Here is a 20,257-nt window from a genome sequence, read left to right on the forward strand (position 1 = left end):
GATAACAAGGATTATATCTCCTGTGTCAGGAAGTGGTCTAGAACTGGTCATGGGCCCTGTTCTACGGGATGGTGCTCAGGGCTATGTTCCCGGCCAGGTTGGAGAATGTGGCAGCGGACAGACTGCATCGTGCCTTCCAACACCATGAGTGGTCCCTGGACCAGGGAGTTGCAAATCAGATATTCCGCCTCTGAGGGAGCCTGGACAGGGGCCTCTTAGTATCCCCTTGGAACAGGAAGATGCCTTGGTTCTGTTCCCTGTTCAAGGCAGACGGAAAGCCAGCCTCGGACGCCCTTTCCTGCCATTGGGGCAAGGGTCTTCTGTATGCGTATCCTCCAATTCCCTTAGTGGCGAAGATTCTTTTGAAGCTTCGCGAGGACAGGGGAACTATGATCTTCATAGCCCCTTATTGCCTGAAGCAGGTCTAGTTTCCACTCCTCCAGGAGACTGATCAGTCTGAAGACTTCCCCAAATCTTGTCACGCAGGATCGAGGTAGATAGCAACATCCCAATCTCCAGGCCCTGTTGTTCACAGTCTGGATGTTGAGAGGTTAATTCTGCAATCACTCGATCTCTCAGAGGATGTGTCTCAGGTCCTGGTGGCTTCTAGAAAGCTTTCCACAAGAAAGTCTTATGGGCTGAAGTGGAGGAGTTGGGTTTCTCCTAATTTTTCATTTATATATATATTTAATTCCTTGTTATACGACTGGACAGGGACCCCATGTAAACTCATGGTATAGGGCATGCTCAGTGTGCCAAGTCAAAGTTTTAGAAACTTTGCCATAAGTTTTCTGTGTGGGGGGGCTCCATCTGATGATGTCACCCTTGTGCGAGTACTAACATCCTGCTGCCTCACAGAACACCTGTTACAGGTAAGCTACTCTGCTTTCTTCAAGGACAGCAGGATGTTAGTCTTCACAAAACTCACCTGCCACCTCGCAGAGTTGGGTTTCTCCTATTTTTGTTTGTATATACTTCTATGTTATGAAGAGGGGGCCCTGCATGGATGTGTGGTATAGGGCATGCTGGGGATGGCCCAGTGTGGCAAGTCAGAAACTTTAACATAAATTTTCTGTCAGAGCTCCATCTAAACATCCTGCCATCCTCGGCGAACTCCTGTTACAGGAAAGCAACTCTGCTTTACAGCTGGGATAAGAATGATCATAACGGATTTTTATTTTTTTTTAATATGTAGGAACAGCCAGTACGTCAGCAGCTGAAGACAGGGAAGTAGATCTAGTCAAGGAAATCCTGGATGATATTCCAGAACACGAGGAGGATTATCTGGATTTAACCCTGGAAGAGGAAGGTCTTATCATTGCAGAATACCTATCCTACGTAGACAACAAAACATCATTAGAATCCAAAGGAAACTAGGGTGGAACGCACCAGTCATTGGTACCCACCGTTCAAATTGACATCATTGTACGTTTCATAAATAAAGTAGATTTGGGATTTAGCACACAGTTTAATAAGGATGTACTTTTTGAATTCACAAATAAGACTTAAATCTGATGCCTTAAATCATCACATATAAGAACCACAGATGAATATTCTTTTGGTAAAAAATTAATACTTGTTTAAATTGTAGGGATATTTACAGATGTTTTATTATGGGGAGGGAGGTTCCCATAATAACATCTGGTTAGAGTGCTGTTCAGCCAGCTGAATTTTATATCTGAAGCAGCAAGTAATGCTTGAAAGTGCATTCATTGGGGTATGAACTATCTTCTATTCTTGGAAAAGCAAAGTGAAGAAAGACTTTTCCAGCATTTATATCAGCTGTCTGGTAGATATAAAATACTGCTCTTTACGTGGTATCGATGTTTGGCCACAGCAAAAGTCTTAGCTTGTCCGTATGCTTTTTTTGGGCAGGCATTCTGAATAAACACATACAGTCATAGCCACAGAAAATAAAATCCTTATACAACCTACTTACTATTTTAGAATTTCCTGAGTTGTATTCATTGTTCTGCTGTTATATGTTAAAATTTAAATGAAATAGTTTGAGATGCAGGGTGAAGCAGAAATGCCGTTTCCCTGCTGTGCTTTGCAAACTAATCAGGAGCCCTTTCAGAGCCAGTTAGGACTGTCATGAAAAGAAAGCTTTAAAAAAAAAAAGACATTTTAGTTTTTATTTTCAATCATTTCCTCTCAGCAGCGCATTTAGTGTTAGCTAATGCCTTGCCTCAGTTAAAATCCAGGGATTATTGCTTTAATAAGAGATTCTGTTCACTGTCTGTCCATTTGTATTAACACCACACTACTGTTCCCTCCATCTCCCAGAAGATTTAGAGAATACGTTTTTTTCCTGAAAGCAGAAAACTCATTTGGTGCGTAAGACAAAAGCATTGATTATCTCTGTACAAGGAATAAAATGAAACCAGAGTGAGTGTTAATGTCTTTAGAAGCTCTTATGTAGGTACTCCTACCATACTGAGGTCTAAAGCAATCCATGTATTTCTTATTGAAACCTGAACCCAGTATTTCACTCGTTACAAAGAAGAAACTACAGGTCAGACGCAGGGACACAGAGCCTTTTAAAAGGGGAGATGTGCACCTTTTCAAATATATGTCCATTTTTTATTCCAAGTATGAATAAGAAACATAAGGCCAATCGCCTCCCCCTACTCTAAAACAAATACCAAGAAGATAAGAAACAAGCTTCTTGACAAAGCTAGTCATGCTGCTTTCAAAACAATGAAAATATCTGCTGTAGTGTTTAGTTTCCACCGTGAAAGCTTCTTCAACATTTTCTTCATCCAGGGCACAACAGATCATCAGTTTTTAAAGTGAGATACTGCATGTTCAGAGCCACAAAGACAAATATAGACAAAATCCAGCCCTGTAATAATGATCACATGGAAACTTTGACATGTGACAGTGCTAATAAAATGGCCCTGTCCCCTGCTTGGAATTAAAGAAAGAAAAAGAAAAGCAGCTACGAGTGCTGAGCCAGCCGTGCACCTGTGTTACATGATGGAGATAAACTGGTGTATGTTTCATAACAGTTCAGCAATGTTAATCTGTGCACAGTTGATTAAACACACATTTTTCACGGCCTTGGCAGTTATTGAAGATTAACTTGCTCATACCACATTAACACCAACGATAAGTTCAGTATTCTTTACCAGCAGAGCCTGTATTTCATCGCCAAACTCCAGCGGGAGAGTAAGCATGGATGGCAGAGCCAGGGAAGCCTTTGTTCAGGGCTGGGTGGATTGTGGAGGCTATGATCTTGCTCATGCGTAGTTTCCCTGTTTTTCTGAATAGTGTTTGAAGCAACCTGGCTTTCCTCTATCCCACAACTCATATACACGAAGGGGGGTAGGGAGCTTCCTGAGGTGGTGGAAAAAACTTGCCAAAACCCCAATACAGTTGCTTGAGCTGGATGAATTAAGAAAAGAATATTATAGAGACTCAACAGCTACTTGGCATGAGAAGTTAAATAAAATACTGGCACTGATCTATTGAAGATCTAAAGCTAAAATGGCAAAACGTTCTAAATGCAACCAAGCTGCAGGAAATACAAGCTTTAGAGGGCAACTTTCAGCGCTTTTAGCCAGGTACCCTGGTCTGTCTGTAAACCCCCCTCCTCTGCCTGACCAGCAGGCCATGTGTTGCACAAGCCTTGTGAGCTCTTAGCCGGAGTGTGGTAGAGGGTTTAGGTCAGGAATGGAAAATGGCATACATATATGAGATTTTTAGTTATGCCTGCTCTTCTCCTGCCCCTTCAAAAATAGCAAGTGCAAAAAATACACAAGCCTTTTGTGTTTGCATACTTTACACCAATTTTCAAAAATAACTACAAAATGTAGCTTCTCTGAAAATTAGCTATACAGTATGCATGTCAGATAATCTGCAGCAACCTGGGCTACTCAAAATTGTTCCATTAATGTTTTATATGTAAACTTTATGCATGAGTAATATCTATTTGAAAATAATGGCCTGGGTTTGATTTCCAAGCCTGGACTATGCTCTCTCAGCTGACTGGGGCTGGTGTGGTGACAACAGTTCCAGCCCCTGAGAGGAGCAGGACCCAGTGGTAGCTAGTGGCCAAACTCAACGTCCATGACATGGTCCAGAGAGAGCAATGGCTGGGTTAATTTGCAGGGAGATACTAAAACAGGGGAAGAACCCCGGGTAGTAAATATGAAGGCTCGTGGTACCATAACCCAATAGGGGCCTGTTCCAACTTAGCTGGTGGCACAGTAGGCAAAAAAAAAGAAAAATCCTGCCCCATCAAATTTTACTCAAATTTCAATGATCAAAGACCCCTTAAAGATTCCTCTAAAGTTTCATATTAGGACATGGTTCCTGGTATGAACCCACTTTAAACAAACATCCTGCCTTCATTAAAACCAATTCTAATTAACCAGCAGGTCTAAAAAAACATAAGAACATGCCATACTGGGTCAGACCGAGGGTCCATCAAGCCCAGCATCCTGTTTCCAACAGTGGCCAATCCAGGCCATAAGAACCTGGCAAGTACCCAAACACTAAGTCTATCCCATGTTACTGTTGCTAGTAATAGCAGTGGCTATTTTCTAAGTCAACTTAATTAATAGCAGGTAATGGACTTCTCCTCCAAGAACTTATCCAATCCTTTTTTAAACCCAGCTATACTAACTGCACTAACCACATCCTCTGGCAACAAATTCCAGAGTTTAATTGTGCGTTGAGTAAAAAAGAACTTTCTCCGATTAGTTTTAAATGTGCCCCATGCTAACTTCATGCAGTGCCCCCTAGTCTTTCTATTATCCGAAAGAGTAACACTCCTTAAGAGGCAGCAGCCGTGATGCACAAGAAAACCATGGGGCAGGCTGCCAGGCCCACAGTGATGGATGCCAGGAGCAAATGCACTCCAGGACCCTTAGTGGCACATGAACTCAGGCTTTTCCAACCCTCTGGCTAGCTTGGATGTAGATAGATTACTGTTTCTGCTACAGCCAGGGTATTTACAAAGAACTGGAGTGGAGAAGGAGAGAGGTTGTCCTGTTATTTATTGAGCGCAAACATCTGCACTTTTGAGGTGAACAAGAAGGAGCGAGGAGGCTAAAATGATGACACTTTTTCTAGGAGCGCTAAGAGTCGGGGGTCTGTTTCAGGTATAAGGGTACCAAAGTGTAAAACTTATATGTTGGTCTAACTGAATACATTCTGTGTGCTTTTGCTTTTCTGTACGATAAATTAACTCAGTTATTCTTGTCACACCATTAAGTATGTATGTAATTTGTTTTGGGGATGAGGGACTTGCATTTGTATATAAAAGACTGAAATGTCGGACAGAGCTAAATCATGGAAATAATAGGAATGGTACTAGATATTAAATTCTAAACTCATTATCTAGCTGTTAATCATTTACTTTTAAATAAAATATAGATTTTTATTGTAAATGAGAAATCTTAGTTGATCTGTACAAAATTCAGACAGTGAATGAGCATGATAGCAGTGTCCAACCGAAACAAAGATAGCTTGCAGTCAGAGTACATAGACCTGGTACAGCTCTTTTTTTTTCTGAATACAAAAACCCTCCTACTTGTTTTTATTTTTTTCTCCACTCAAGTGCTGAATGGATTGAAATTTTGATGACAAACTGTATACTTTTAGAGAGAACAATTCTAATATATCAGTGGTGTACCTGTTTATTGTATTATATATCTGCATCTTCAAACATTTTTTTTTATTAAGTTTTAAAATGAGCTTGAATTAAAACAATTAAGGGGGTTTGCTTCCCTCCCTGTGCATTGGTATCCTAATAACTGAGAGAGATTTGGAATAAATTATGTAATATGTATGCACAAAAGTGACTCAAAGACTCTTATCAAAGTTTGCCAGGGTAAAAGAATAGGGCCCAGTCCAGAACCTGGTACAGTAAACTAGGGGCAGTATAGCATTCAGCCTAAAATGTGACTGAACAAGACAAGTAAAAGAAAATACTATCTGTTTGCTTGTCAGCCAGATAGAGAAGAGAAGCACAGTGTAGACCACTAAAAATCTGCACCTTCCCAAAGGCACTGCTCTACAAGAATCAGCCATGGATTACTACAGCATTGGGCAGTTTTAGCGCTGTACCAATGCCACAGCAATCCTTTCATTTTCTGTTGTACTTTTAATTGAAAAAGATGATACTGTGCTAGCCAAGGAAGTAAGATTGATACAGCTATCTCGGTCTGGGAAAGCAAGTGCATTAACGGTCTCAGAAGTGAAAGGAGAAAGATTACTCTTACTGTTTCCCAGTGATGACAGATCAGATCAGTTTGTGCTGGAGGGAGATTCCTTGTTAAATTAAAATCTATGAAAATAAAAGGTGTCCCACAAAGAGGAGAACTAAAATAGCATATCACCGATGCAGACCGTGCGACCTGCTCAAGGCCGTACACAAAGTTAGGAGCTGAGCTACTATTAAATCTCACAAAACATGGCTGCTCAGACTCTTTTTCTAGCTTACAAACCACAGCTGTTCCACACTGAAGGATCCAAAGGCAGTCATGGGATTCAGGAAAAAGAGTACTCAAAATCAAACATCAATACAGGCTTGGTAGCGGTTCCTGTTTAGTGCAATCAGATGGTAAAACCAAGACGCTCACATGGGGAAAATCAAGTAGTATTGAGAGAAACCATACTATGTTAAAAGAAAAATAGTAGTTAGGTTGAGGTGATACTTTTATAACAATAGCCAGTGTTTATGGTTGCAAGTTTTCCCCAATGACTCTGATTACTGACAAATCCTGGGGAAGAGGGAAACCGTGTCACTACAACCCCCCATTTTCCATTGGTGGCTTAATAAAAAGCTATAGCAGTTGAACTCTCTCTCTGTCCCCTAGTTGATTTTTAAATTGATGCTAAATATTTTGCTAAGGCCACCTTTCAGTTATCAAGTTGGCGTGCTGATGTACAATTAACCCATTGCAACAACTCGTACAATCTTAATATATCCCCATTTAGGCCTCTGCAGGCCCATATGGACCTCCTAGTAACAATATCTCCAAGATATTCAGCTCATAGATTACAGACCAGAACAAGCAGTTGGATGACTGAAACAGATTTGGGACTGGTTATTCCTCCCGTTACCTAGTTTGAATTTTGGTCTTACTTAAAAGTCTTTGTTTGCAGTATGGGGATTTCCTGCCAGAATACCGGCCTGGTACCTTTTAAACTTTCTTCCATTGCATCAGCAGGGGGGTGGGGGGGAGTGGAAGGTGAAGGCTGCCACTGACCCAGGAGCTTTTTTCTGAAAATTACCACTGATAATATACAGTATAAAGTGTTACGCAGGCTACACCTCTCCCCAGAAAAAGTAGGCAGCTGTGACCTGTTAGAATTACTGCTGGCGTGGAGGGAGGTGTCCAAATATTACTAACAGTGCCTGCCTATTTTTGTCCTGCCCCTCCTGCTGGCCCTTTTGGGTTCGGCTGTGAAGAATTGCCAAGATGCTTAAATTGCTTAGAGAAGCAGAACCAACCCTCTGTCTTTTTGAGGATAGCATCCAGCTTCATCTACTATAAACAAGATTCTTCTTTGCTGCCTACTCCTTGCAATGAAAATTTTCAGTTACACAGCTCTAATACTTTAATTCTGTCTTTAAAAAGACAGCATTTAAGTTGTACAGGAACTATTCAGACTGAAAAGCATCAAAAATATCTGGAACCGAGTAGTGACATGATGAGCTGTTTGAGACAACCCCATTTCCTCTTGCTGCAACTCAATATCCGCCCTCCAGATACTGAGGCGCTACAAGCTTTCAAGACTGCTAAGATTATTATTACAAATGACACTACCATCTCTACCCAGCTACTTTGTGGATTTAACTAATTTTATGAAGAAATCAATAATTCAGTCCTTTGAGCACATGCTACCAAGTGTCCAATATCTGTCCACATATTTTTGCATGAAGCAATCAAGTAATTTTCAGTGTATTTTCTGGAAACTAATTTATAGAAGTCTCCTTTTTTGCCCTTGTGTCATAAAAAGTCCCCTGCAATCGTATCTCCCGTCCCATATCTTATTTTCAGGTTGTGCAGTTGGTCTGACTGAAAGACAACTAGAAGTCCACCAAATTCAACCTTCTAATTACTTTAACAACCTTGTCTCCAAGTCATGCCAGTGAACAATCCAATGGAGATAGGAATAAGGGTTCTTTAAATATGGATGCAGGACTTTACGTGGTACAGAATAAATAAAATTATTTAAAAGGTTAAAAATCCCTTGTTAGTAGCTTTCAGAATATAATAGTAAACTATTTACATGAAATATGTAAAAGAAGATATAGATGGCTCAGTGGTTACCAAAACTAGTGCCTCTGACATAATATACAGGACCTTTCTGCTTAGGTGTGATTGGATCCCTTTTCAGAGACTAACTCGCAGGTATTCTGGATTGAGCTTCCAGGTCCTGTCATCAATGAAAGAAAAAAAACAACAACAAAAAAAGACTCCCTCCCTCCCACCATCGCCATGCAATCTTCAAGCTGACCCTGCATAAATACACTTCACTTCACATTACATTTTACTATTCCAAAGCATTCATTTGAAGCCAGTGTGAGGAAACCTGGTACCTCTGCTTCTACTGCTGCATATCTGTCAAATCCTGAGCCAATAAGCCTCGGTTTTTGTTGGGTTTTTTTTTGTGAAATGCAGGACATGAACAAAATCATGCTGCAAAAAAAAAAACTCCAGCCATTTGTCCATAGATGTGGCTTAGGAATTTTGCAGCCTAGAGGCTATTAATGCCTTATGCAAAATGATTGAATCAGCATTCAGGAGTTTTCTCCTACTAAAATGTCTCTGGGAAAAACTAATTCTTACTTTGGTAAAGGCCTCAGCAGAACGTGATGTCAGGCAAAGGCAATGAGACCTTGTCCCAAGCAAGGGATCAAGAAAATAGAGCTTTTAAATACAAGAATTTAAAAAAAAATACATACTTACAGTATCAGTCACACAATTTTCTAAAATATCCACCTTCTGTGGCGTAAACAGTAAATTATACATTTTGTTTTAACTTTTTATGAGATTTTCCAGTCTTGGGCAATAAAGCAGTCAAACAAGAACCAGCGTCGCATTATTTGTGATGTTACAATGAATTGCTGATCCAATAATATTAGTAAATAATCACATTATGGGCTTCTCTCATCAGCACCATGTCATCTTGAATTTCACTGGATCATGAATCAGATGTTTTGGGGGTTTTTTTTATTTGGCTGTAGAAAAATTGCTTCCCACATTAAGTTCTAGTGCTCCTATTGCAGGCAGTCAGTCAATTTAACTCCACAGGCTCCTGCTCCCTGCTCACCTGCTCTGAGCAGCCCACCTTATTGTGGAAGAGGTGAGAGAGGCTGCCCTTCTGGGAATTCTTGCTCCGAGCTGATTTCTCCTGCCGGTGGCTCTTGTTTTGCTTGCAGAGATCTTGTATATCCCAGATTCTCAGGGTGCCATCGTGGGAAGCAGTGTACAACAGTTCATTGTGAATCTGAAACAATTATGCCATGGTTACTTCACCACCACACCACAAGATCTTTTTTTTTTTCCTCCTCTAATATAACAGATTTAACTATGATTACAAGATACCTTCTTGAGGATGTTTCTCCTTTAAGAACCATCTGAAATGTAGGCATTCTCTGAGACATTTGAGAAACATTTCCTTTCTGGACTCTAGGACTCCCAATCCTAGCATCTCCCTCCTAAGCCTTTTCACAGTCAAGTTTCCAAACCAGGGTCAAAATAACTGTAGTAAAGATATCAGGCTCCTCCCTCATATCCTTCTTCTGCTCATCCTTCTCCAAGTTGCTGCATTGCTGCTCACACCATCACAGGTGCAACAAGCAAAGGAAAAAAGAAGCCTGTTTCACTTACTTGAGGAAGATGTCACATTAGTTGACAAGACTTACAACTGGAATAGCACTATTGATTTTAATAACTTGGTTTTAATTTTTCAGTCCGCCTTTTTCAAACTCTACTGTTGGGGGGGGGGGGGGGGGATTGAAAGTCAACAAAATTGGGACTTTTGAAAAGAGAAGCTGTATCTACCACTAAAGCAACCCTTGGCTTGGAACACTGCTCACCAGACCAGCAAGGAATACTGACGGCCTCATCCAACATACCCAACCTCTGGCAGGCTGAGACGCAGCGCTTCTCACAGACCCTGCCTTTGGATCCTGGACTTTGGTGGCAATGCTTCATGTTTTACCTGAATGCAGTTGATAATGAATGTATGTCCACGGAAGATTTGCTGCAGGATTCCTGATTTTGTATTGAAAGCTCTGACACAGGCATCACCACTTCCAGTAAACACTGCAGAGCAAAGAGAAAATGATGATCTGAATAAGATTCCATAAATAGGTTTAAGTAGTGATTGGGTGGGGAAGACACACAACTTTTCAGGCTAAAGTCAAGTACCCAGTGAATTGGTTCATGACCTTCTGTTGCTGTCACCTTAGGACATCTCTGCCCTTCATACATGAAGGGATTATAAATTCAAGAGAGGCTGTTATTTCCTACTTATATCCACTGTAGCCTTCCCTTCCATCTGAAGGCAGCAGGAACAGTAGCAATGGAAAGTGATAGACTGAGGATGAGCAAACATGCTGCGATTATACCACTCTTCAAAAAAAAACAAACCCTCCCTAGACCCTACCTGTCCTGCCAACTATCGTCCCATCTCCCTCCTCCCTTCTAAGCTACTTGAACATGCCTCAGCCTTGATTTTCTTTCATCTCTAGCCACTCTTGATTCACTCCAGTCTGGGTTTTGCCCTCTACATTCCACAAAACAGCCCTTGCCAAAGTCTCCAATGACCTGTTTATGGCTAAAACTAAGGCCTTTAGTCATTCCTTAACCTCCTCAACCTTTCACACTGTTGATCACCATCTAGTTCTTGATGCTCTGCCCTCACTTGGATTTTGAGATTCTGTCCTGTCTTGTATCTCATTGCCTCTTCCATCACACTTTTAGTGTTTCCTCTGGCAGTTCCTCCTCTACTGCCATCCCACTATCACTTGGTGTGCCTCAGGTTTCTGGCCTGGGTTCTTTTCTCTTCTCTCTGTATATTAATTCCCTTGGTGCTCCAATTTCCTCTCATGGCTTTCAATGCCATCTTTGATGTTGATTCCCAGATTTACCTCGCTACACCAGAAATTTCATCAGAATTCCAATCCCAGATATCAGCCTGCTTGTCTGATATTGCTGCCTGGATGTCCCACTGTCTCCATAAACTCAACATGGCCAAGACAGAGTGCCTTATCTTTCTCCACAAGCCCATGTTCCCTCTTTGTGCCTTCTCTAGTTCTGTGGATAACATTATAATCTCCCAGTGCCCTTAGCCTTGGAGTTATCCAAAACGTGCTGTTTCTTTCTCTGTAACCTCACCAAAAATCTGTCCCTTCCTTTCTGAACATACTACCAGAACTCTTATCCATCCTCTTATCACCTCGCTTAGACTATTGCAACCTGCTCCTCACAGGTCTCCTAGTGAGCCATCTCTCTCCACTACAATCTGTCCTAAATTCATCTGCATGACTTATCTTCCACCAAAGTCACTACACCTATAACCACTCTTCTCAAGTCACTTCATTGGCTCCCCATCCATTCCAGTACAAAGTTCAAGCTCCTCTTACCTACCCTGAGCTGTTGTTCTGCATCTCCTCCCTACCTCTCCTCCTATGCAGAAGTCCATAACTGCTATTAATAGGGAAGAGCCACTGCTTGTTACCAGCATTAGTAGCATGGGATTTATTTAATGTTTGGGTACGTGCCAGGTACTTGTGACCTGGATTGGCCACTGTTAGAGAAACAGGATGCTGGGCTTTATGGACCTTTGGTCTGACCCAGTATGGCATTTCTTATGTTCTGTATCTCTCTCTATACCTCTCATCAGGCAAGTCACTCCTGTTTATGCTCTTCTCCTTTACTGCCAATTCCCAACTCCAAGCTTAGCACCTGGCTGCATCATATGCTTAGACTGGACTTCCTGCGCTAGTACATCATGCTCCTTCTCTTGCCTTATTTAAATTCTGTCTAAAAACCATCCTTTTTGAGACTGCTTTTAAATCTTAATCCCCGATTGTCTCACTTACAGCCTCATTAATTTTTTAACCATTGCCTTAATAAATGAAATCCCTCAAATCTTTTGCCCTGTATGTTTGTCTTGATTAGACTGTAAACTCTACTGAGAAGAGTCTGTCTCATATAGTGTTTGTTGAATAGCGCAATAGCATCATCTTGCTGAAACTAAATTTGCTAACTCACTTTATTTATTTCAATGTAATCTCTATAATATTCCAGTGGGGCTTTCACAAAATTGAATAGGTATGTGTTCATATACAGTAAGCAAACAAGGTACCTCACATCATGGTCTCTGCTATACAGAGATCTAAAGGCAGAGGAAGAATGGCCCTTGCTAATTACTGAATTTACCTAAATTTATTTTTTGTTTGTAAACCACTTTGATTTGCTTGTGAAAGGTAGTACAGCAAAGTAAATAAACTGAATTAATTTTAGTCTGTTCTATTGAGCAGCCTAAGGGGGCAAGCTAATCATGACTTCAACAGTACACTGTGGGCTCCAGATTCAAGTTAGTGATGGGGGTTGAACTAAAAACTTCATTGTTCATGAATATGACATCCCCCCGATTAGGAATATTGGCACCAGCTCTATAGGTGCTTGAGCACCCCCAATATTGTTTCCTGTACCTCAGAAGCAGAGAGCACCATACTGCAGGGCTGACCAGGAAGTCAGTAAGGAAATGCTTCTCTCTCCTTGCTCCTCCTACCTCCCCCTGTACCCATTGGCTAGCTGTGAAATGTCTGACCAATGGGCTGCAGGGGAGCGCAAGCAACAAGTGTCTCCTCTGCTACTGCTGCTGCCTCCCCTTGCAGCCTGCTGGCTGGCTGTTTAATGTCTGACCAATGGGCTGCAGGGGGACCGGGAGTAGCAACGGTGTAGGACAAGCATCCTGAGGTGCAGGAGGCATGGGGAGAGCTGCTGATAAAGAATCTAGGGAAAGGTAAAGAGGAGCTATAGGAGGGTGAGAGAGGGGCTGAAAGGACTGCTAGGTGGTGGATTAAAGGGGGATACTGGCTGGGAGAGAGAATAATGCTGGGAGAATCTGGGAGAAGAAATGAAGGAAGGAATTCTGACATGGAGAGGAGGCGGGAAAGAATGAGGAGGAGAAGAGGGACTGGGAGGGGAGGGAGGGTTATGAGAAGGGGACAGTAGCTGAGAGAATGGAAGAAAGGATACAAGCAGGGAGAGAGGACATGGACTGTGATAAGAAGAGGAGCAGGGATGGGTGGTTAAGTGAAGGGAATTAAGAGGGAGAGAGAGTTGAAGGTGACTGATAAAGGAGCTGCGTGGACAGAGAGGAGGGGCAGATAGGGCTGACAAATCAAGAAAAGGCTTGTAAGAAAAGAGGAGCTCATGGTAGAGGGAAGATGCAATCAGAGGTGAGGAAAAAGATGAAAGTGGCAGGAGGGAGAGACTAGGAGGAGGTGAGAGAAGATAATGAGCTGTGGAGAGACAGCTGGTGGATAGAAAGATACATTTGGAGGAAAAATAAATGATAAAGTAATGGAAGGAAGACAAGAAAATAAGCTTTAAAAGAAAAAGGAATGAGGAATAGCCTACTAGTTATAGTAGCAGGCTGTGAACCAAGTAAGCCAGGCTTCAAGTCCCGCTGTTGCTCCTTATGATCTTGAGCAAATTACTTCACCCTCCATTGCCTCAGATACAAACTTAAGACCATGAGCGCTCTGGGAACAGAGAAATACCTCCAATACCTGAATGTAATCTGCTTTGGAGTGCCTGAAAAAGTGGAATATAAATAAAGGAGGCAGAGAGGAAACTAAGGAATAAACAAGTGCAAGCAGAAAGAGAGGATAGATTTAAACTACAGACACAAAAGTTTCTTCAAAGTTTGGTGAAGATTTCTGTGCTAGCTCAGGAGGGGAGCAGGTAAACTCCGCTCTTTTCTTCCAGCCTTTTAGACAGCAGGTTAAATAAGTTATTTTACTGAAAGGACGGGGAAAGGGGAGGAGGTTGCGATGGCATGCATCATAGGCTCAAAATCTCTCTTAAAACTGGCAGCTCCAGTATTGTGAGGAGCTGTGGTCAGAGCTTGAACTAAGGAGGAATTTAGGTGAACATCGTTCCCCTCGTTCACAGAAATAAAACACATTGGGGCCGATGCATAAACCTTGCGCTGAAAGCAGGCACTGTGTATTCAGCGCCCGCTTTCATAACGCGCCCCCAGCTACCTCTCCTGGGGGGGCACGATGCAATATTTAAATGAGGGCTCACGTTCTCGAGGAGGCGCATGGGGTAATTGTGCGCCCCTAGCGCCTCATTGACAGCACAAGCCAGAAAGAGGTCCACGTGGTGGCTGTCCACCGGTTAAGAAAATGGATGCTGAATTTACCAGCGCACATGCAGGGGTTAGGAAAATGTGTGCTGATTCAGCATCCATTCTCCCAACCTGACTTCCAACACCAGAAGGAGTGTATAAAATCAATATTAAAGTGTCGTGCACTTAATATTAATTTATTCACTCCTTCACTTATTGCAGATTGGTCCCTTTACTGTCACATGTCAGTGAGAGGACCAATCTCCTTTCAGAAGGCTGTCTTGAAAGGGGATTGGTCCTTTCACTGACAGATTTCAGTGAAAAGGACCAATGGGCAAAAGGTGAAGGAGTGAATAAGTTAATATTAAGTGCCCGATGCTTTAATATTGATTTTATACACTCCTTCTGGTGTCGGAAGTCAAGTTCGGAGAATGGACACTGAATTAACCAGTATCCATTTTCCAAACCCCTGCCAGTGATTTTTTTTAACTTTTTTTAATTTTTTTTTTTTTTAAAGAGTTGTTCCTCCCACTTCATATCCCAATTGCATAAGGGGATTAGTTAGCGCCTCTACAACCCGCGTCCAACTGCAAGTTTATACAGTGCGCTGGGTTCAGCGCACTGTATTGCATTGGCCCCATTGCCTGTTAGATCCAATATGACAGCAGTTATCTCTGGGGTTTGCAAATTAAGGACAGGAAGCACCACATCCTTCAGAGATACTGACTGCTGATCTGCTAGGGCTCAGTACAAGCAGGTGGTGGAGGGTCTTACGTGGACTCTGTAGGTGTGGGACTGCCTCTGGCCTGGAGTCTGTGAGTGTCGGGAAGAAAATGCTGAAGGGGGTGGGGAGGCAGAAGTTCCAGAAAAAAAGTGCAGGGCAGGGAAGTGATCCAAGTGTGTAGAGGAAGGGGAAATCACAAAATAAAATGTGAGCTAAGCTTGCCAGTGAAGGGAAGCCTAACATATTGATGAGGGGTTGGACTGCGTGAAGGGACGGCTGAACCAAGCTTGCAGAGGAGGGCAGCTGGCCAAGGAACCTGCTGGGGAGTGGTGGGATAGGAAGAGGAACTGGGAGAACAAGGAAATGGGGAGCAGAGCAGGCTAAGAGTATGGATAGAGTGGCGCTCCCTCCCAAACATAAAATTCAAAGTATGCCACGCAGGAGGGGAAGGATTCAGAGTAAGAGTGCAGTTGGAACCATCTGAGGGTGGGGACAATGACGACTGCTGGGGCTTTGGCCTAGTTTTGTTTTGGCCTGGCCACATGAGTCTTCCCTATGGCCACATTACCTGCTCCTTCTCTGGACATTTACATACAGGCTGGTCAGTCACACTCACAACCTACGGTGTTCTGTTTTGTTTTTACTTTTTTGCTGGGGGTGCTGTCATAAGTTCAACTCCATACTAGCACACACTCTAAAAATATATTTGGAATCGCTGTGTAAATATCTCATTATGGATGCACATACAGAATTTTCACTGACACCTTTGATGAATAATCCAGTTTTATCTTTACTCTCAGTCAACTCTCCAGTCTGGGAGTGGTATTTAAAGAGATCTTAGATTTGTATTTATTTATTTAAAATATTTATTAACCCGCCTATCTACAATTCTAAGCAGCACATAGTGCAATGAAGCCATGCAACCATCTCCTTCAGGAAGGAGTGTATACACTGAAGTGCACGTTTGCAAATCAGACAACCTTGGAAGGACATTACATCTGGCTGGACCCCTTGCATTATCAGAAAAACGGGGTCTTGCCATGCCCTTGCATATAATAGAGGCCTGGAATTCACCTCCATCTAATGATTAGTGGGCAATATCTGGTTGAATGCTCACAAAATATCTACTTGATAAAAGAAACGAGAACTCCAGATTTGGCTTTTGCATCGAAATATAGATATCTGGAACTTTTATGCAAAATTTGACCCCATGGTTTATGTTCACTGTTACAAGGACTGCGATATGAAAAAAACTCACCCATTTGTATGTGTGGAGATCCTACACTGAAGTTTGACAGCTGGCAAAATGTGTTAGAATCGAAAATGCTTTTATTTCTTCTAACTTAACAAATGTTCTAGCCATTGCACGGCTAGGCATCTGCGATAGGGCCACACTCTTCAAGAATAGCAAGACGCTCCCTAACCAACTTCTACAAGCAGCATACAACAGCCTCCTATGGTAAGTCTGCAGCCAAACTCTGACATCTAGGACTGGTGATAAATACAGCAAGGTCCATATCTTGTAAGCCAACAAATGACAAAAATATCCGGCAAACATTATGCGCTCATCGGCTAAAATTTAGTCTCCTCCCGGAACACCTCCTCTGACATCCCTTTTTCTCCAGATAGATTGTGTGCACAAAAATGTAAGAAGTCGACGGGAATAAGATTTCAAAACTCCGCTTTTGTGCAAGGAGCTCAGAACGTAACACACACAAAGCTTATTGACCTTTGTATGATTTAGGACCCCTAATGGGAACCCAAGCTGGCCCTTTATTAGGGCACATAAGGTAGTTCACCCCCATGCGCTCTACTATATGGAGACGTAAAGAAAGAGGAAGAGTGGCCCTTCCTTATCTAAGATTGTTCTATTGAGAAACTCTATTGGAAAGAAAAGACAATCCTTCCCCTTGTCTGCCTAAAAAGGCTGGACAGAAAATTAAAAAAAAACATGCCTGCTTACTGTCACCCTCAGTGGAGTTCAAGGTGGTCATCCACACATGAGAATTAGATAGTCCTTCGCACCTTTCATCCATACGTTCTACCTCCCTCTAATATCTCATAATTTAGCAAGTCAATCACCTGTCAAGGGCTTTGTTTGGTTTTTTTCCCCAACTAGCTGTTACTGTACAGCTGGCTGCTACCGATAACATGTAATGAGAAGAGCTGTTTAGTGAATAAATATCTTTTGGCGGGAGTCCTGATAGAAAGACATTGAAGTCCCAGGGTTTATCAATGTTCACAATTTGATTTCATTTTTAAATTGCACTCTTTTCCTGGCACATGACCCGTTAAACAGAGCTGTCTTCTCCCCAATCCCTCCCCACTCCAAGCTGAAATGCGTGGATATATTTCATGTAACATTCATAGTGTGAAGCACCAGCTGAGTAGTAATTTATACCCATTTTCCCTTTTCCAGCTCACTTCACTGTTCCTCTGATGGAGGGCAATGAAGTTCCTCTTCCTAGTTTCAGGATTTTGCTGAAAGCTGGTGATGCTAGTTCCGTACTGCATTGCATCAAGATGAGGGAATTTGTGAAATGTTTAGTGATACAATGGCACAAACCTCAAAGAAGAAAATCCCGAAAAAAACACAACCCAAATAGATTAAACAATCCTGTCTTGCAACAAACATTTTTTGGTGTGAACTTATTAAATCTATGTAATAACGCAGCATCAAGCCTGATGGCATGTTCTACAGCAAACGTCCAATTCCATCATTTAATTTTATTTGCAAAAGAAAAAAAAAAAAACTTTAAAAACTCTCTCTCATATGAATCACAAACGATGAAGCGGTCCAGGCGGCCCTTTTGTTGTAGGGAACGCGGTCAGGCTTGCTGATGTCTTATTAAATAGATGTAATAAATTCACACCAAAAACGTTTTGATCAAGACGGGATTATTAATCTATTTTGTTTTTTCAGGATTTTCTTCTTTGAGGTTTATGTCATTGTGGGTGGAGATTCATGGCTCTTTTTTTTTTTCTTTAGGGTTTATAGTGATGCAATAGGCCAGATGTATTAAGCAAAGACACAAAACAGGACAAAGTTTTTACTATAGCTGGGGAATTTGTATCATAGGGAGTCTTCTTTTGCTGGCATGATAATCTTAAATCACATTTTGACAAATAGTATCATTTATATATAGGCAAAAATCTGTCCTGTCCGGATAATCTGCTGCCTCAGCTGATCAAAGTTCTTCTTTTAACTTGTCCAATCTATTTTATACCTTCAGCATCCCATCTTCTAAAAGTTGTTGCACCTACATATGGAAAGGGGGGCATTGATGAGTAAAGGCATTAGGAAAGAGCAAGTTTATTTCCTTTATTTGTTTGCACTTATTATTCACCCTTCCCCGAAGGCCCAAGGCGAAATTTCACATAAAGCCATTTTTCTCTGCCAACCTACCTATATTTTCACAGCAAGTACTCTAAGCACTGATTTCCCCCCATTTTATATATCTGTATCTACACATACACACACTGCGTCTTATACTTCCCAACACATATTCTGAGATAAGTGCTTGTTCTATTTGCACCCAGCTTTTATCATTAGGTAACTTCCGTCAGACTGGGTTTTGGTATTCCTTAAATATAGAGCTGGGGAAGAATACAAAACAGGCAAGCTATATTGTAGAACTTGGTCGTAGTGTCACTTTAAGATTGAATTTTTAATACAAATTAAGACAATTGTTGATCAGAAACCTCACTGGGGTGCTGTTAGGAGTTTAAAGGAAGCGCATGCGGTCACTGCAGCACCCATCTGACTCCTCTCCCTAGTTTTCCTTGCCATCCTGACAGACAGCTGTGACTTAGCAACCTGAATTTTTGTAACTCGAGCACTAAACAAATCTCAAGAAGGAAAGCACCACGGGCCACTGCCTTTGAAACCCCGTGCTCTAAAGTCAAAATGCTAACATATCACCAGTTGCATACAGGAGGAAACGAACTGGCACTGCCCCTCCAAGACCCAAGGTCACGCAAGAGCAACGCTGCATAAAAGACTAAAGCAAAAGCAACTAGGAACGCCTGCCCGATCTTCAGACACCAAGCCGTCTCCTTTCAGAACCAGCTTGCACAGAGTGGGAAAAAGAATCCAGATTCTAAAATCTCTCCAACATAGGAGATTACAAAAAATAAGTTTTCATCTATACTGATCAAAGTAGGATAGTATGACACTAATGGGTTAGAGCTACCACAGAGAACAAAACTTTAAAAGACTATAGTTAAAGAGAGGCTTTAAGTTGAAAATGCACATATATTTTTTTAATATCTTCATTTTTTTTCCTGTATGTGCATTTCAAAGTTGTTGTATTTATGCTAGTCCAAAAAATGTTCTAAGCCGATTACAATAAAATACAATCCATTAAAACAATCAAAACACGCAGTATGAATAAAGCAAATCTAATGCCAATAATTTAAATTTATTTTTACAAGGGTGCTACATAAAATGGCAGCAATTAGTTAAAAAGCTTGTATGTGCTTCAGCAGCTGTCAAGCAGCACTTGTCACCATAGTAACATAACATAGTAACATGGTAATGAGGACAGAAAAAGACCAAATGGTCCATCCAGTCTGCCTAGCAAGTTTCTTATGGTAGTAACTGCCACTCCATGTGTTACCCCCAAGCCTTATGATACAGGAAGTAATAACAAATCAAAACCAAGCAACTGACAAACCCATAACAAAATTACTGCTAGCAACATTTTTACAAGGCGAGTAAGCCTTCTTGATAATTCAGACAATGCTGCTTAAAGTGCTTTGCTTTTGGATTTGGCCGCAGAAGCAGTCCTGCGCTTTTTCCCTAATGTCTGCGTATCATTACCCTGGGCTTTAAAAATCAGGACCCAGTGTTGGCTGTCATCGGAATTCGATTCCCCCCCGGCCATCAAAGGAGAGAGCGATGCTGCAGTTGTGTCAAAATCACGAGATAACAGGGCCCAGTCATTTATAATTGTACTATCTGTACATCGCCTAGTTTTCTTGCTTTAGGCGGTTTATAAATACGAACAAAGATAAAGATAATTCATTAAAGATAGTAATCCCCAAACCTTCTGTTAGAGGTGGTAGAGCTGCTGCTCTATGCAAGTTACTCCCATTCACTCTTCGTTTAGGGATCCACAGTGATTATTCCATGCCTTTTTTTAAATTCATTTAATGTTTTTGTCTGATTACTTAGCCACACCAAGCTCCCAGGTAAAA

At 41.6% G+C, this 20,257-nt stretch overlaps 2 protein-coding genes across 3 annotated transcripts in view; one reads left to right on the plus strand and one right to left on the minus strand.

The window, feature by feature from the left end:
* The window catches only part of NUB1 (negative regulator of ubiquitin like proteins 1), a 118,004-nt gene extending 113,739 nt beyond the window's left edge, over positions 1-4,265 (plus strand). Inside the window, exon 15 of the mRNA XM_029588424.1 lies at positions 1,196-4,265. Coding sequence (XP_029444284.1) covers positions 1,196-1,377 — 182 coding nt within the window. The 3' untranslated portion in view covers positions 1,378-4,265. The remainder of the gene's footprint in view (positions 1-1,195) is intronic.
* Positions 4,266-5,194: 929 nt separating this feature from the next.
* The window catches only part of WDR86 (WD repeat domain 86), an 83,488-nt gene continuing 68,425 nt past the window's right edge, over positions 5,195-20,257 (minus strand). For both annotated transcript variants that reach the window (XM_029588425.1, XM_029588426.1), the window contains exons 6-7: positions 10,186-10,289; positions 5,195-9,468 (exon numbers count right to left, since the gene is read on the minus strand). In XM_029588425.1, coding sequence (XP_029444285.1) covers positions 9,256-9,468; positions 10,186-10,289 — 317 coding nt within the window. In that variant the 3' untranslated portion in view covers positions 5,195-9,255. The remainder of the gene's footprint in view (positions 9,469-10,185; positions 10,290-20,257) is intronic.

The sequence above is a fragment of the Rhinatrema bivittatum genome, chromosome 2 (assembly GCF_901001135.1).
Source record: "Rhinatrema bivittatum chromosome 2, aRhiBiv1.1, whole genome shotgun sequence".
Classification (NCBI taxonomy): domain Eukaryota; kingdom Metazoa; phylum Chordata; class Amphibia; order Gymnophiona; family Rhinatrematidae; genus Rhinatrema; species Rhinatrema bivittatum.